The following is a 19221-nucleotide window of genomic DNA, read 5'->3' as shown; positions in this document are numbered from 1 at the left end:
ATAAAGGAGACGGTTATTAATAATAATACTTTCATTCCATATAACATCCTTCATGCCAACAGCATCCCACAAAGCTGTACATTAATTAAATATAAGGACCAAATCCTAGTTGTAATATTCGCAATATATACAGCATATATATTTAGATTATATAGAGACTGTATAAATAATGTACAGGATACGTATTCCTTCATTGAAACAGAACTTTCGAGAGAAAAAATAACTTGATGCAATAAATCATTTATGTTTATGAAGATAACATGGCAGAATTTTGTCTAAATTAAAATCGGTCTGTTTTGCAGTTTGAATATACTGAAGCGTGTATATTTAGAGAAGGAACAAAATATTACAGGAAGTTAGTGATTTTACAGATTAATGTCAGCCTAGAAACTGTCTCGAAAAGAAAATGGTCCCATGGTATATGTCTTGCTATGAAATCTTATTCACTAAAATAAAAAAAAACATTTAAGGAATTTATGAAAGATGTTACAAGAAATCGTGGGAAAAGCACTTCCAATTTTAAACTCGAGTAAAACAAATCTTCAATTAACAACGCATCATCAAACATTTGATTACAGTCAACCAAATACATATTTTATTTCAATTTTTAAAATTGCGTATCTTACATTTAATCAAATGTGGTCCATTATCAACATCGGATGTTTATTTATTTACATTCGGTCACATTTTTCTCATCAAAGCGAATGTTCACTCAGTTTATAATTCCGTGACTTGGACAACACCCCAGTGCCACATTATTGTCTTTTCAACATCTCCCTCTAATGAGCTTTCAACGGAATTGCAACTGCTGCCTTTCATATACTGAATTGGCACATTTTTTAATATTATCATCAGTTCGTTTCTGAATAATAACACGTACGCACTGCCGCTGTATCCTGAAGTCACTATTAATTATGGGTGGGAAAATACTGATGAAAATACATTTTTCAAAAATCATTCATGTATTTTCATTGATAGGTTGGCAGCCAACTGTTTCTTTTAGCTTTCAAGAAATATGGCAATGCTACATTGAAATGGCCCCCAAAAATGCAAAAAAAACTTCGCAGAATTTTTGCCATTATTTTGAAAACACTTTCGTTCAAAATATGCTGAACATGCAACAAGTCACATAAGCCCCATGAGCGCCGTGGATTTTAAACACTCTCGTGCCACATTTGAGCACCGTGAATGCCCACGTTTGTTCAAGTGCGCGCTGCTTATGCTGGCAAACCCGCCGGCGCCGACGAGAAACATCTGCCACAAATCCGAATAGGTGCGTGTTTTATTCCCTCCATGAAACGTTCTCACCGCAGACATTTCCCAATTAAATGTTCCAATTAAAAAAAAGTGCTTGGTACCTGAGAAGAGAGGGGGGCTTTAATCATACCAGTCTCGGGTGTCTCCTGGGACCAATCTGAGCGTCAATAGTTTTGGTATCACCATTTCTAATAATTGCAATTCTCTATTTATCCAGGAAAGCCTCACTAGCTCTTTAAGCCTCGAGTCCTGCTTTGGGATTCATCATTAGCGCACTGCCTTACGACAGACAGAGACAGAGTGGTGTCGGACAGTTTTGGCAGTGGCACTTCTGCTGAGCACACACAGCAAAGAGAGGCAGAGAAGTTGACTAACTTAATTCGACAGGGGACTTTAAACTACATGGGGCTTTTAAGAAGAAACTTGTAAAGTTTTTTAAAAGTTGACAAATTAACTGTTTTCGAATCGACATGGGAGCAGAGGTCGCAACCGGGTACCCGATACCCGTACCCTACCCGATACCCGGCTACCCGTACCCGGCCGGATACGGGTACGGGTACCTGTTTGCGACCCTGGTGCGGCCGGGTACGGGTACGGGTAGGCCGTGAGTCACTGGTGAGTAACCGTTTGTCACTCATTTCCCAACGTCTTGTCTCTTCTCACAATTCATGTTCCTAGAATCAACCCACCCGCGCCTGCAACATAGCTTCATCCCAGAGGTCGCAATCAGGTACCCGATACCCGTACCCTACCCGTACCCGGCCGGGTAGGGGTAGGGTACGGGTACGGCCGGGTATGGGTACCCGTTTGCGACCCTGGTGCGGCCGGGTACGGGTAAGGAATCAAAACCCGTTTGCGACCTCTGCATGTGAGCAGTCGAGCATTCACCGTCAAATTGACATGAAATGCTGTTGAGAGCGTAACTGTGAGTATTCTTACAAACTGCTATATTTGAATGAGGTAGAACTGTGTGTTTGCCACGGGAATGGATGGATTTAATGCGGGATGTTATGATTGACAAAGTTAAGTGGAATTACCAGAGCTGCATATTGTCTAGTGTAGATATAATGGGCATTGCGTCCTCGGCAAGTTACCAGGCAACAATACGTATACTTGCCACGTAAAAGGAGTTACTAGTGTTCGATAGGAACTGTGTGTTTTTAGTATCTACTCGCCAAAGGTCCCGGACACCTGCAGTCATTCGCAAAGTACTTTTAGGTTGGTTGAAGTGATATAAAACAAACTGTTTTAAGAACACGGTTGCTGAGAGCAAGTTACATTTCCTTCAGCCCATATTCCAGGGGGAACGATGGCACGGTGCTTAGCTCATTGCATTTGGAATCAGGTGACCCGAGTTATATTCCTGGCCATGGCTAACATCAGCAGTCAGTGATATCCGACATGGTCATGGGCCTCCTTTAGGTTGACTCATAAATGACTGTTTAACACGTAGGATTTCGTGACCAATATCCATAATACAGATTTTTTTTGGGGGGGTTAGATCGCGTAAAATATATAATTGCGTCATTAAACAGGCAATTAGTAAGGTTTGTCACTTAAACATAACTTTTTTTACTTACATAGTAAAGTAATTGGATTTTTTCATTTGCTATACAGCCAGATAATACGACAAATCGCTCACCTTAAACACCCAGTCGTTCATAAAAGTTGAAGGCGGTATAGTACTATAGCAATAGAGCAAGTGCAGAATCACTGAACTGGAATTGATAGCTTGAAAGCATTTAGCGCGGGGCCCTTGAAAGTGCAGGGCCCGTAGCTACATGTGAAGCTACTGTAGCCACGAGGATTACACTGGTCAACACACTTTTTCTGGCATAAAGTATTCCAACGGTTGTAAGGTAATTTTGGGGTGCTGATTCCAAATCTGGCATCAGTTTTTGTCTATCACATCAGGTTTTTAAGATATCAAATATTGCATTTTCAATAAAAACTGCAGAAGAAAAATATTAAATAAATGTGGATATCTACATAAAATGCTATTATAAACACACTATCCTAAAAATACAGCACCATATTTTGACACTAAAGCAGCCACTGACTCGCAACAACTTGCAATCATAAGTGACAGAGTAAATTTCGGGTAAAATCAATGAAAATGGTGTATGCCGATAGCATAAAAATGTGATAGAGCAAATCTGAGATCAGATTTGAAATCGGCACCCTGAAATTAGTCTAAAACAGCTGCAAAAGTCCAGGACAGAAAAAAATGATTTTTTTTGTTGACCAGTGTTATCCGGCAATGCTGCTGATCCTTCGCTTTGCGCTACGGTCGGTGCAGCTGAGAATGTTCGTGACTCTTCTGGGGAGCGGTGGCGCAGTTGTTTAGCGCGCTGAGCTACGAACCTGGCGGCCCGAGTTCGATTCCGACTCACGGCCAACACCAGTGACGATTATCTGAACCGCTCGTGCGCCTCCCCTAGGTCGACTCAGCCTCAAATGAGTACCAGGTGTGGCGTGTAAACATCGCCACAGGGGAGGCAAAGGCGGCCGGGCGTGGTGTTGGTCACCCGCCCCCTTCGCGTGCCGTGCCGGCCTTCATAGGTGCTGGTCGCTAACAGCACTTTCCCCAACAGCCTGTTGCAGGCTATACGGGGGATATTTGTCTTTGTTCTTACTACCCCGTGTTACTCATGCTGCGGTTAACTCAAGAGCGACCTCTGGAGAAGGCGTTCTGATAAAAGCTTTCACTCAAACGCATGTTCCCGTCTCGGTAAGTGAACGAGGTGAACACTTTTAAAGACCTCCTCAAAAAAGGATAATCGTTTACATTTATATAGGCGGTTAAAATGACGCGGCATCTCAAAAGCGCCTCTTGCAAAATTTCGCAGGAATACAAAAACGTCGTCAGGGCAATAACGTGGGGAGAGAATGAGAGGCTAAATAGACGTAATTGTGTCGCTCTGTAAGTGAAGCAGCACATCAGAGGAGCAGTTTACTCGAGAGGTCAGTGTGTGCGCTTGGTGCTTCAAAACAGACACTGGCGTCAATTAGAAATGTGTAGGAAGTAATGAACAACGTAAAACTAAATGATTATTTTTATTTTACCAGGTAAAGGCCCACTGAGCAAAATAGCTCCTTTTCACACAGTGACCTGGCCAGAAATGATAGCTCACCACGTGGAAAATGTATAGCAGCCAAATACTGTCAGTGCACGTTGAGTCTAAATGTGGAGGGAAAAATCGAAGGACCCGGAAAAAAAATCCACGCAACCAAGGGGAGAACACGCAAACTCCAAATGTACAGGTTTCAGGGTTTGGGATCGAACCCGCTGCCTCTTTATACCAGGCGTCACGAGATGAAGGGTCCATTCAGACGTCTTGCAATGGCAGTGCTACACGTTTCCGTGTTGGGAAACAGCCTGAGCGAAACAGATATCACAGAAATAATTCCGGATTTTCTTCAAGTGACCTGTAGACAAGGGTCCACACAGACAACGATCACGTACTCGCTTGTCGTACTGGCACGTCCTCACCATCCCACAGCCCAGAAGAGGCACAATAAACTTCCCAAGTAGCGGGGACGGTCGAAAAATGGGAAGCTTTTTAAAAAGGGCCCAACATTAGTAACAATATTCATTTTAAAATATTTCTGTTTTTTCGAATATTTTACATTTTTTCTGACGATATCAACAAGATACAAGTTTATGGGTCTTGGGGAGGTACGGCGGAGGTGGGGGGGGTGGCGGTGTTGAGGTTGGCGAACCACCACTGCCATAGCCTCGTGGGTTTGGCATTATCACACAAAAAACCTCTGAGAACCACAAAGCCTTACATCCAAAGCGCTCGATAACAGCATACATTACTTATAAAGATAAAAACGATGTCAATAATGATGGCTGCTGGTTGCCGTTGCTGCTGATAAAGATGTCCTCTTAATTGCACGCAGACTCGGATAATATTAAGTTATTTTAAGAGTTTCCGCAGATTTATTTGGAGTTAATAAAAACATAACACAATAGGATGATGGATTAGATACGTTTAACTGTACTGTATTATAGCGGAGAGTTTGTGATAAACTATCTCAGGGTGTGACGACCCTGCCTTACACGAGTCCCACGCACAGCTAGCCTGGCTGTCATTACCTGGTAAGGGCCCCTCCCAGGGTTACGCGGTTTTTTCACTGCCTTGTGAGTGTTTCGAGAGAGTCACTGGCTAAGGGAGTAAACCCCGACAGAAAATCAGGAGTGGGGCCCCTCAGGCGGTTTCGTGACGCACAGCGGCACATTCCCGGCAGCCCCTGCAGCCAAACTGGTACAAAACGTCGTGCTACGCACTCCTTTGGACCTCACCAGCAAGGCCGAGGAGGGGATCCTGACACATGGGCAACCCAGGATTTCCAGAGTAACCTGCCCGGGCTATGTACCAACAAGAGGTGCAAAAATGGGGAGAGGACACTTCTCGGCCACCTAATCGTGGCCAAGAAACATAGATAGCAGCAGTCATGGGTTATAAGCTCATTTTGGATTTGCATAAAAAATGGGTACCACGGGTTGCCATCGTCGTGGGGAGGGGTCATTGCACTCCAATGGATAGCGCCCGCCTCAAGCTGGGCAGCCCTCGGCCAATCAGGTGCTTTCCCTCCACGGCTCACCTGCTCCATTGGGTGCTTGGAGCGTATGGTTCATCACCAGACGAGTGGGCTGCAACACCTGCACCAGACAAAAGCAAAACAAAAGGAAATATTGTACCAGCCCTTCATTTTGCAAGCTAGAATGTACGTACAATGTGTTCTGGACTCTCCGAAGATCTATTGCAGATTGAGGACATCCGCAAGACTGCAGTTATCGACAGGGAGCTGGCGAGACTCCATGTGGATATTGCAGCACCGCAGGAAACCCGGCTTGCTGGCAGTGGATCACTACGAGAGAGTGACCACACTTTCTACTGGCAAGGCAAACAGCAGAACGAACCAAGGCAACATGGTCTTGGGTTCGCCATCAAAAACACACTCCTTGGCATGATAGAACCACCAACCGCAGGCTCCGAGCGGATTCTGCCCATGAGACTGCTCACTGCTTCTAGCCATGTAAACATCCTGAGTGTCTACGCCCCAACACTCTACCCACCTCCGGAGATTCATGACCAGTTCTATGAAGAGCTTCACAATATTATTGGCAAAATCCCCAGCTCTGAGCACGTGTTTCTGTTGGGAGACTTCAATGCAATTTTTGGGGCTGAACACGACACGTGGCCCGCATGCCTTGGCTATCATGGCATCGGAAAGATGAATGCCAGTGGCCAAAGACTACTGGAGCTCTGCTCATACCACAATCTCTGTATCACAAACTCATTCTTTCTCACAAAACATTGCCATAAAGTATCATGGAGACATCCAAGGTCTCTTAATTGACACCAACTGGACCTCATCATCACCCGACGAGCCCTCCTCAACTCTGTACTCATCACACGCAGCTACCACAGTGCAGTCTGTGACACCGATCTCTCACTGGTATCCAGCAAAGTCAGACTAAGCCCCAAAAAGTTACACTGCCTCAAACTCAAGCGCTATCTACGCATCACCTCTGCCAAGACCTCCCTCCCAGAGTTCACTTAATCATTCCAACACGGCCTTGAGCAGTCTCTACATGACACACCAGATGGAAGCGTGGAGACAGTGGGCGTACATCAGAGACGCCATCTTCAATGCAACCATCAATGCCTTCGGCTAGCAGACAAGGCAGAACACTGACTGGTTTGAGGAATACTTGGCTATATTGGAACCCATCCTCCAAGCCAAGCACATGGCCCTGCTGAAGTACAAGCAAGTCCCAAGTACAGGATCATGAAGGGCTCTGAAAGCTGCCCGCAGTGCAGCTCAAACGACCGCCAGACGCTGCGCGAACAACTACTGGCTGAACCTCAGCAGTAGGATCCAACTCGCTTCTGACAATGGTAATATCCGTGCCATGTATGAAGGCATCAAGACAGCCTTTGGTCCAAACATCAAGAGGACTGGCCCCTAAAATTCAGCACAGGGGCCATCATCACTGATAAACAAGAGCAAATGGCCAGGTGGGTAGAACACTACTCAGAGCTCTACTCACAAGACATCGGTGTGTCAGAAGCTGCCCTTTCTGCTGTAAAGCCCCTACCAACGATACACGCACTGGACAATGTGCCAGCCTTGAAGGAACTTGACAATGCTGTCAACTCATTAGCCAGCGGCAAGTCCCCGGGACAGGACGGCATCACACCTGAGGTATTGAAATGTGCGTAACCCGCCGTCCTCACAAAACTCCATAAACTCCTCTGCCAGTGCTGGGAAGAAGGAGCAGTGCCTCAAGACATGAGAGACTCCAACATAATCACCCTATATAAAAACAAGAGTGACCGTGGGGACTGCAATAACTTCCGTGGCAGCTGCCTGCTGAGCATTGTGGGGGAAACCTTTGCCCGTGTGGTCCTCAGCAGGTTACAGATACTAACTGGGAGGACGTATCCTGAGGCTCAGTGTGGCTTCAGAGCAGGAAGGTCCACGATTGGCATGCTCTTCTCCTTGCGTCAGCTACAGGAGAAATGTCGAGAACAGAGAATGCCCCTCTACTTGGCATTCAATGATCTTACAAAGGCCTTTGACCTAATCAGTAGGGGAGGCCTCTTCAAACTACTCAAAGTGACCGGCTGCCCACCGAAGCTGCTGGCAGTCATCTCCTCTTTCCATGACAACATGAAAGGAACAATACAGCACAGTGGCACCACCTCAGAGGCATTTCCTATAATCAGCGGTGTAAAGCAGGGGTGCGTGCTTGCCCCAACACTGTTTGGCATTTTTTTCTCACTTATACTCACACATGCCTTTGGGACAGCAGAAAATGGAGTCTTTCTCCATACAATATCTGATGGCAAACTCTTCAACCTTGGCTCTTTCAGATACAAAACCAAAGTCCGCAAAGTCCTCATCAGAGAACTCCTAGTCGCTGATGATGCCGTGCTGACAGCTCACACTGAACAAGGTCTGCAGAAACTCATTGACCACCTTGCCAATGCCTGTAACAACTTTGGCCTGACGATCAGTCCTGAAAAAGACCAATGTCATGGGCCAGGATGTCAGAGACACCCCTTCCATAAACGTTGGCAGCTACACCTTGGAAGCCGTTCAGGACTTCACCAACTTGGGTTCCACCATCACCTGCAATCCATCCCTTGTCATAGAGATTGACAAGCACATTGGGAAGGCGTCCGCAGCGATGTTCTGTTTGACCAAAAGAGTGTGGGAGAACAAATCCCTAACGCTCAACACCAAAATGCAGGTGTACCGGGCCTGCGTCCTTTCGCACCCTCCTCTATGGGTCTGAGTCCCGGGCAACATACGCCCATCAAGAACATCGATCAAATACATTCTACCTCCGCTGTCTCAGGCGCATCCTCGGTATCAGATGGCAAGATCGCATTCCCAACACGTCAGTCCTCAACTTGGCCAACATTCCCAGCATGTACTCTCTACTCAGTCATAGGCACCTGAGATGGATTGGACACGTGCGCCGCATGCAGGATGGCAGAATGCCCAAGGATGTCTTGTATGGCGAGCTGGCATCAAGCACACGGGCCACTGGTCGCACAAAATCCTGCACTTCAAAGATGTCAGCAAACGGGACATGAAGAGCTGCGACATGAACCCAGGTGACTGGGAGCAAACTGCCGGCGACTGACTCGGCTGGCAGCAGGCCGTGAAAACAGGCCTCAGGAGAGGCGAGGAGAAAATACACACTGCTTGGCAGACCAAGAAGGAGCGACTTAAAGAAAAAGCAACAAATACCTCTGGAGCTGCAACCGCATTCACTTGCAATTGCTGTGGCAAGGATTGCCACTCAAGGTTTGGCCTATTAAGTCATTCTAGGTGCTGCAAAACCTACAGCTGACCTCGTAAGGCACAAAAGAAATGTTTGTCGAGACACACAAGCCTATTGTTATCATTGTGATTACAATGTACAAGATATGCATTAAACCAGCATGAAAAATTATAAAACAAACTACTTTTTTTCTTTAAATAGCAATATTGCCTAACAGATATATGACATTGGTTATTGGTGATGGCAGCACACAAACAAGAGTGTGTCACGGGGTTATTTGCTGTGCCACCAAAGTGCTTTTCATGCATTGTGAACAGCAATCTGCCTTGAACGTCTTTGCACGGCTTAAACATTGGTTGCAATTGAATGCCACTTAAATAGCGTGAGGGGCATCTGGCCTATCATAAAATATTCTAGTACGGTAAGATTATTGTCGTTTTTCATTATATTTAACTGCCACGTGACATTCAGCATAAGTGTTGAGTAGTCCCGACGGACGTACTCGTAGACGGAGGTAAGTTAAGGGCTTCCGCCAGGGTTTATTAAAGCGTATCAATATTACGCACAAGAGTACACAACTCCCAGGGGCTAGGGGTCCTACTCTGAGTCCTGGTCCCTGCCGGCTAGCTCTGGTCTCTCTCTCTCGTGTCGGATCGTGGACTCTGCCGACTCCACCGACCGGAGAGAGAAGCACCTCTACGGCTACCACCAGCTTCTCCCCAGACTCCCTATTCGATCCCTCTCTCTACCCCTGGTTCCCTCTTCACCCTGTTTACTTTTCCCGTTCCCACAGTGACCTCGCTTACGTCACGGGGTATCCCTTAAGTGCCCTAGGAGACGTGACGTCATGTGCACTGTCCAGCGCGCGTGACCCCACGTCCCGTGACGTCATCGCACAGGACAGCGCACACAACGCCACTACTCTCCTCTACTCCTCTACATAAGTATGAGTATTAGATTGATCTTCATCCAATGCAGTCGCAGCATCTGGGCCATGTAAGTTAAGTACAATAAGAAGGCCTAATACATAACTGCAAATACTTTACACATTCTGGCTGGGTCACGCCAACACAAACACCATTTGTTCGATGGAGAAATGTCCAACTTATGAATTAGAATAAAGATCGATTGGAATCCGAACTGTAGAAAAATAGCAAATATGAAAGTGTCTTGCCAAGATGATCACTTAATGAATGTGATTTGGAAACCTTTTGAAGTAAAGAAACTTACATTAAGGCTTTTTTCGTACTATATATTAAGCAGTCCAACCTGGTCTTCATTTCATTTGGTTTGCTGGTGTTTGACACTGGATTCTCTCTTCGCAGACATTCTTGAGACTGGACCAAACCTGAAGTCGACTAATTCGCATTTATTACACGAATGGAATTATTCCAAAGCATACAATACCTAGACGAGAGTGTTAGTATTTCGTTTTTATTTTCTTGAATTATCACTCAAGATGCCATTTTGTCTAAAGCTTCCAATATTACTGGTAGGAACCTCCTGGTTACACCAGCTCACAGGGGATTATTGTGTCCGTCCGTCTGTCGTGCAGGGAGGGGCTGGGTTGGGAGGGAGGGGCTGGGTGGGGAGGGGAGGGTGGGGAGGGGCTTGGTGGGGAGGGGAGGGTGAGGAGGGGCTGGGTGGGGAGGGTAGGGAGGGGCTGGGTGGGCAGGGGCTGGGTGGGGCTGGGTGGGGGGTGAGAGGGGTGGGGCTGGGTGGGAAGGGGCTGGTCACCCCGTGGTGCTCTTATAAAACTCAATGTTTAACCTACTCACGCCGGCTTGTGCCCGCCCTTACAGTCGCCCATATTTGCGGAATACACCACGCCGCCGTTGACCCTGGCCATTGACCGAGCAACCCAACGCTCCTACCAGCTCCCTCCGCAGGAATGTGTTTCTTGGCAACGGATGGTGATGCTGACAGCCCCTGCCTCGATCGACCGATCAGCCTCGCCCATTCTTACATAACAATACCCACACCCAGTCGCTAGCCCTGATGTTGCCCACCCACCACCTACTGTCAACCCCACCCACTACTCAGGTAGCCCCTCACTATTTTTGCCCCATATCTGGAGTCGAGAATGAAGCCAGAGACAAAAAATCGCGATTTTCACAAGTGCTTTGGGACACTAGGACAGCCATTCTGAACCTAGGGCTCCTAGACCTAATGCTTAACCTTTAAAATCTCCCTAACATATTCAATTTCGACAGGGGAATGAACAAAATAAGTTTGTTTTAGTTCTAATCATAGTCCAGTGTCGAATCGGCTGCATTCTGCTGGGGTCCGTAAAACGAGAGCGAGGCCACTTTTGTTGGAGAAAGTCAACAGTGTGGTAGTGGCATGGAAATAATCACCCAACCATAGGAATGTGGAATTACCACTACTGGACCCAGGGCTGTAAACAGATGAGCAATTGCCTCATGCTCAATTGAAAAGAAAAGCACGGTGAGATTGTTTTCAAATGTTGCAATATACAATATCGTCTATTGTATGATATACGCATATTATTGAAGCCAAGAGAAAGGATATTAATGTTATATTGTCATAATAATTGTATATAGACTTCCATAGACACAACATATGCATGTAGTAAAGGGTGTTGTGTGACAAATCTACACAAATATAGAGGGCAGTCTTATTTAATTATTTATCATCTTCACCTTCTTTGGAATTCTCACTCAGACTTTCAGTTACCTTGTACATGTCATTTACAGTGTATGTGTGCTGTTACATTTCATTTATAACAAATTTAACCACACAAAAAACCATATAACAACACCAAAAAACACAATCTCTTTCAAGACTGTGCAAAAATAAGGCTATCAACGAAGATTTATTCATGAAGCCATCCAGATATATAACACAGACACAATTTCAACCGAGAGGATGGGTACAAACTGAGTAATCATTGGAAGGACGTTATTAACCAGGTAAAGTCATAACTGGCTCTAGATTTGAAGCTTTCGTGACTGGAAGGATTCATATTTTTAGGTTTTTTCGGTAAAGTCACGTAGGTAAAAAACATTAAAAAGTAAAATAAAATGAAATAAAAATCACGACGTTTCAGAGGCAACACAAGCTTCCGTCTTCAGGTGGTACCGTCACAGCCACGACAGCTGTATCAAGTAAATGAGAGATTGCAGGAGCTACCACTCCGTTTATATTATACAACACAAGCTTCCGTCTTCAGGTGGTACCGTCACAGCCACGAAAGCTGTATCAAGTAAATGAGAGATTGCAGGAGCTACCAATCTCTCATTTACTTGATACAGCTGTCGTGGCTGTGACGGTACCACCTGAAGACGGAAGCTTGTGTTGCCTCCGAAACGTCGTGATTTTTATTTCATTTTATTTTACTTTTTAATGTTTTTTACCTACGTGACTTTACCGAAAAAACCTAAAAATATGAATATCATAACTGGCTGTGATGCTTCCATTCTACCTGCCTATGTTAGCAGTTATTTCTGACTCTCTGCGTTACATTACCTTCTTTAATGTCTATACATTAACAGACTAAATGTCTCACGAACATAGCTGCTGGTCCCTTTTCCTCGATGCAGTCATATAAAGATGTCAGTCCTTTTTTCCACTTTTGTAAAAGGTCACCCAGTACCTGGAACACCTAAGTCGTAGGTTGTTCCTGGCGGAAAAGGAATCTAATTCAATGAAAAATGTGAAGAGACTGCATTTTACATGGAACTCAAACTTGCCAATGGATGGCTTAACCAGGGTATGATGGCAGTCCAGCGAAGCCGATTGAGTTCCATCTGTACGGAAATTGAGTGTTACCTCCCAAACATGCGTGAGTTGCCCAATGTTAGTCGATGGCCCAATGCATGTATGCATGTTGAACGTCTTTGATAAATGTTTTCCATGTTGGCTCAGATGTTGCCCAGATTAACGAGGTCTTTAAATTATATAATTTATCACTTTTCATTTATAGACCAGTGAGTCATTTGTGCGTACAAGGTCTCCCACTTGATTATTAATTTTTCATAATGAGCGTTCATCTGATTATGAAATAAAACTGTTTGCTGGGCACATGAGTGCTCCATCACTGCACACACATTATTGCTGAGTGCCAACGTTTTTCATGATTCCGTCTACCCCCACACCCCATATAAGCACAAGTTGTTCCCCGCCAGAATCTCCTAATTGCGATTTTAAATACGTTCACGATTGAGGTTGTCATATTGTGACTAATTACTGATTACCATAAAAGCAGGGACACAAATCCCTGCTTAAAATAAAGACGCTGTCTTTCCGACAGATCTGTTCTTCACCTGAGGACGGCTGCTTGCGCTGTGGCCGAAACGTCGTGAGAATTATTTTATTATGTTTTATTATTTATTATTTTATTATGTCCCTTCTACGTGACTTTACCGAAAGAACCAAGAAGATGAATCCCTGCAGTCACGAAAGCTTTAAATCGAAATTTTACCATGTAACACTTGGGTCTCTGTCCCTTGTCCCGTGCTGCCAATAAGTTACCATTCAATGTGGTCTCAATGTGCTCCCCGTCTGGCATAAGCGGCGATTATGTCACTGCCCCAATCAGTGGCAAGAGGTGTGTGTGGTGGAGCACACTTTCAGAGTAATTAACAAAACAAGCGAGAAAAACACATTCCTGCGGAGGGAGCTGGTAGTAACGTTGGGTTGCTCGGCCAATGGCCAGGGTCAACGGCGGCGTGGTGTATTCCCCAAATATGCCCGCGTGACAGTGAAAACAATAGACGGCCGATGAATGTGCGTGTTTCCTGTGAGCGGCTAAGGGGCCGTCCATAAATGACGTCACGCACCGAGGGGGGGGGGTGCTTGAGAAATGTGACGTCACATCAAAATGCGCAACTTTAAATACATATAGACAACACGTTCTACTTAATTAAATAGACTTTTTAATACATGTTTTCTCCTACAACATCAGAGTGCAACGCCACATTAAATACGCACTACAATGACAATAGTTTAAAGAGATTTGAAGCATGTTTTATTTGGGGAGGGGGGGGCGGCAGAGCTTTGTGACGTCATATTTGAGGGGGGGGGGTCTGACTTTTTGTGACTCCGTGTGACGAGGGGGGGGGGGTAAAAAAATCGTCCAAAATCGCGTGACGTCATTTATGGACGGCCCCTAATGTGAACCCAGAGCTACAGCAAAGCTGCTCTGCATTCCGTTGTCGCAGGTAATTCTCGTTTCTTTCATCATCAACATCATCACGATCAACGGGCAGATCGCCCGTAGGTGTCCACTGTACATTTCGTAATTTGTTTCCACTTTCCTCTGTCTTGTGCCAATATGCTCAAGTAGTGCAACATCTTTCTTGCACCAATCTCATATGTCCACAAGCCAAATATTTGTTTACATTCGTTAAATAGTTGTTCTTTTCTGAGTACGGGATTGACAGCGAAGGGATTTTAACAAAAGACGCAATGAGCGTGCCTCTGCTGCCCCCTACTGGAGCAGTCTGACAAATACAGGGTGGGCCAAAGTGAGGACACCAGGTGATTTCATACTGGTAGGAACCTCCTGGTTACACCAGCCCACAGGGGATTATTCTGTCCGTCCGTCCGTCGTGCATCCAAAAATGGGAGGGGTGGGGCTGGATGGAGAGGAAAGGGTAGAGAGGGGCTGGGTGGGGAGGGAGGGGCTGGGTGGGGAGGGTGGGGAGGGATGGGTGGAGAGGGTGGGGCTGGGTGGGGAGGGGAGGGTGAGGAGGGGCTGGGTGGTGAGTATCTGGGTGGGGAGGGTGGGGCTGGGTGGGGAGGGTGGGGCTGGGTGGGGAGGGTGGGGCTGGGTGGGGGGTGGGATGGGTGGGGCTGGGTGGGGAGGGGCTGGTCACCCCGTGGTGCCCTTATAAAACTCAACGTTTAACCTACTCACGCCGGCTTGTGCCCGCCCTCACAGTCGGGCATATTTGCGGAATACACCACGCCGCCGTTGACCCTGGCCATTGACCGAGCAACCCAACGTTACTCCCAGCTCCCTCTGCAGGAATGTTTTATTTTAACACACGTACAAACTGATTTTCATTAACGCATGCATGATTTATCTTTTGAAATTAATGTATGACTTAAAGAGATTAAATACAGGTGTACAGGTGTAATATTTGAACCTTCATCAATTACGTTTGGTCAATGTTGTCAATTTTCTTTCAATGTTTAAGTGCCATTTGAAAAGGAAGAGGAAATAATAGATATTAATAATGATAATATAAATAAATATTAACTTTCGAAACAAACAAAAAAATAATGCCGGTGTTAAAATAAACATACGTGCCCCCCTGCCTTTTGGGCCATCGTGTACAGGTAGTCCTCTACTTACGATGGAGATGCGTGACGACGACCCCATTGTAAGTCGAAAATATCGTAAGTCGAAGATGGCCTAGCCTACCCAGGAGTCTTAAAGAATGGTGATAATTTAGCAAAACAGAGCAATTTACGGTACCGTACTGTATAAACTGTATACTGTATGTATTTATTAATTACAATACTGTATTGCACAGTAAAATGTAAAGTAAAAAAAACAAGTTAGATTCTTAGCCCACCTATATGAACTGCAATTTAATAGAAAGTTTTTTCAGGAAACAATCCTATCTGCTATAAAAAAAAAAAAACTTTTAACATGCATTGAACGTATCGTATCGTGGTAACGTTAAAATGAAATCGCTAAAGCTATGTATCATACATGCATTGAACGTATCGTAACGTATCATATTGTACTGTACTCACCAAGATTCTGTCCGTCGTCTGCATACTTGAACGATGTTAGGTTGTTAATGGCAATTTTGTCGTATCGTCATGGTAAAATCGAAATATCGTAAGTCGGACCGTCGTAAGTCGGGGACTACCTGTATATTGATCCAACAAGAAGGTGGGCAGATGCATTTCCTTCATCCATAGACTCTAAAAGAGCTCAACCATTAAAATGAGCAACTGCACGTGTTGCCCATGATGCGAACATGACCACCACATGTCACCATTTACATCAAGTTTCAAGTTCATTTATTAGGTATAGCCCTGTGAGCCATTCGGCTCTTGAATCGGGTGCAACCGCAATAAACAAAAAACTAAAACCTGAACAAGAAAACATCTTAAAGTGAATATGTGACGAAGTGCAAACAGAAAATTCAAGAAAAGACAGCAAAATATTGCAGAAAAAACACCGTACACCAACGCTGTGTGCAAAAATCCCAGTGGGATGCAAGTCAAACAACAACAACCACAAGACAACTTAGATTAAGGCCATCAGTCTTACTCCGTACTACAACAAACAAACGTGGCCAAACCAGTAAACTTTTCGAAATCACCAAGATAAAGCAATGAAACAGTGATCATAGGAACTGTGACGGAATTTTCACAATAAACGACAAAGAACATGTACTACACGGAGCCACAATAGCGACTGGAGCGATTCAATCAAAGCATTTTTTGCAACTCGTAATTTTCTCTACAAAAAACTCAACCTTGTTCGTCTTCCGCTCTTATAATCTTGACTTAAAGCTTTCGTGACTGCAGGAATTCATATTCTTTGGGTCTTTCGGCAAAGTCACGTAGATAGGTTTAAAGAAAATATGACTTTACCGAAAGACCCAAAGAATATGCTCTTATAATGTTTTGTCTTTGGCCACGGTTAAGTGAAAGGTGTAACCGCTGTCAAATTGCCAATTACCGTTCAGCCGCTGCTCAAGACCGTCACAATGCCACCACATTGTAGAATAGCCCTGAAAATCTTTTGGAATCTTGAGGATATCTTCTTGGTTCTTTCGGTAAAGTCACGTAGAAGGGAAATAATAAAGTAATAAATATACAACGTAATAAAATACAATTGTATTTTATTCAAGTCACGTAGAAGGGAAATAAGAAGGGAAATAATAAAATAGTAAAAATAATTAAAATAATTAAAATAAAACATAATAAAATAAAATAAAATTTTATTATGTTAAATAAAAATGTATTGTTTTATTTTCATTATTTTATTATTTCCCTTCTACGGGACTTTACCAAAGAAACCAAGAAGATGAATCCCTGCAGTCGCGAAAGCTTTAAATCGAAATATAGCGGATAGGTAAGGCTGCATGCATTTTCAAGAACATATTCTGTTTGTATTTTGTTGAAATGTATATCTTTGAAACATTGGCCGACAACCTATGCTTTTGCAATAATGGCTGCTTCCAATCCCTGGACTGTATTTAAGGCTTTGTCAATGTCAAAGTTAATGAAGTTAAAATCTGGAGATAGTTTTTTCTAATTTACTTTTAGTGATTCGCTTACCCTTTCCTATTCTTTGCACTCATATCGGGTTTTTTTTGCATTGCTTGCTGTTGTAACTTTCTGACCCGCCCCTACTGGACATCTGTGAAAAAGAGCTTCACACCTCATCGGATTTCTCCACGATAAATATACATTATAATTTCTGATTAACGTATTGTTGGTTTTGATTTAAAGCTTTCGTGACTGCAGGGATTCATATTCTTGGTTCTTTCGGTAAAGTCACGTAAAAGGGAAATAATAAAATAATAAAAAATAAAACAATCAAATTCTCACGACATTTCGAATACAATACAATCAATCATCCATCTGGTGTGAAAACCACAGTTAGAATGTTTTTTTTAGTGGCGTTTTTTTATTATTGCTGTGATTTTCACACCTGATGATTGCTTGTGTTGCAATCGAAACGTCGTGATAATTTAATTGTTTAATTTTTTATCATTTTATTATTTCCCTTCTACGTGACTCTACCGAAAGAACCAAGAATATGAATCCCTGCAGTCACCAAAGCTTTAAATCTAAATCTGATTAACGTGATAGAACAAAAAAACATGGACTTGGCGTAACGACGTCATGACGTTGGCTCGCGCGATGGCGTCACACCGCAAACAACGCGATGACGTCACGCCGCAAACAACGTGGTGACGTCACCGCACATATAAAAAGCCCGGGAGGTTGGGGCGAGCAAGCTCAGACGCGGCATACGATGCGGCTGAGCAGGCGGCGGTTCTGTTATGCGGCGGGCGGCGTCTACTGCGTCTTCTCGCTCTACGCTGCCTACGTGGTGTTCTACGGCGCCAGACAGTCCGCCTCCACGCTGCGGCCACATGCGAGCCCTGGAGGTGAGTGTAGATTTTATTTTTTTGGTATTTTATATCATAGTACTATTTGAAGGTATCGCTCGTTTTGTATTTTCTAGCTCGGATACGCGCGTGCGGCCGAGGGTCTCGCGGCTCGGCCAATGGGATTCGCGATCGCGGAGGGCACGTTGACCCGCTGGGCCAATGAGCGTGCGGCAGAGCGCCAGGGCTGCTAATGCTCTCTACGAAATTGAATCCCCGGCGTGTTGCGTTTTTACTGTGTTACGTTAAGTTGACGCGGTTTAGTTTTTCATTTTACGTTAACGCGTGTGCATTACGAGATGGCTCAAAGTAGCAACGCACGGTTCATTGCAACGCGGACAAAGTTATACGTTTAACGGCTTGTCACGTGTGTAACGGCTGCCACGCTGGACGATGTGCTTATTGACGAGGGTCATTGCCCGAAACGTCGCTTGTTAATGTTTTTTACTTTTTTTAAATCCACGGCGTTATTGAACGTATTGGGGGTTTGGTTTTATTTTGTGTTGTTTGTCCCGTTGCAAAAAAACGGGGCAGCAGCATTACCAAATAATGTGTTTTAATTACGTACAGTATGCGTACTGTACAGTGTGGTGTGTTATTAATGCGTCTTATTACCATTGTCAGCCTTACGCAGAGATTACCGCGTACACGACAGCTTTAAAAAAACTATGCAACTGTGTCCGCGTATGACAGCGTGCTTTTTAAAGCAACGTAACGGTCTCCACCGCTTATGATTTTAATAGCCAACACGCACAAAGTGAGCACACATCGGGGCCTCCTGTTGCGAAGAGGGACAGCAAACAACAACAGCAGCTGTTGGTGGTGGTGGTGGTGGCATCCTCGTGGAACACAACACGACCGCACAACAACGCCAAAGAATGCCTCTTCCCCACAGCCCCCCACACACAACACCAGAGCAAAAACTCAACAAGTTTACGAAACATTGTCTTTGAGTTGTGCGCCTTTTGGTGTCATCTGGTCCAACACCATGTGAGACTAGGCTCTAAGAAAAGCTGTCTCGTGTGTGGATCAATCAATTTCAAG

The 19221-nt window shown here is 44.7% G+C and overlaps 1 protein-coding gene across 1 annotated transcript in view; it reads left to right on the top strand.

Moving 5' to 3' along the window:
• Positions 1 to 18010: 18010 nt before the first annotated feature.
• The window catches only part of RXYLT1 (ribitol xylosyltransferase 1), a 36935-nt gene continuing 35724 nt past the window's right edge, over positions 18011 to 19221 (top strand). The window contains exon 1 of the mRNA XM_078872348.1: positions 18011 to 18177. Coding sequence (XP_078728474.1) covers positions 18042 to 18177 — 136 coding nt within the window. The 5' untranslated portion in view covers positions 18011 to 18041. The remainder of the gene's footprint in view (positions 18178 to 19221) is intronic.

The sequence above is a fragment of the Lampetra fluviatilis genome, chromosome 34, assembly GCF_964198595.1.
Source record: "Lampetra fluviatilis chromosome 34, kcLamFluv1.1, whole genome shotgun sequence".
NCBI classification, from domain to species: Eukaryota; Metazoa; Chordata; class Hyperoartia; order Petromyzontiformes; family Petromyzontidae; genus Lampetra; species Lampetra fluviatilis.
This window is presented reverse-complemented; position numbering and strand designations above follow the sequence as displayed.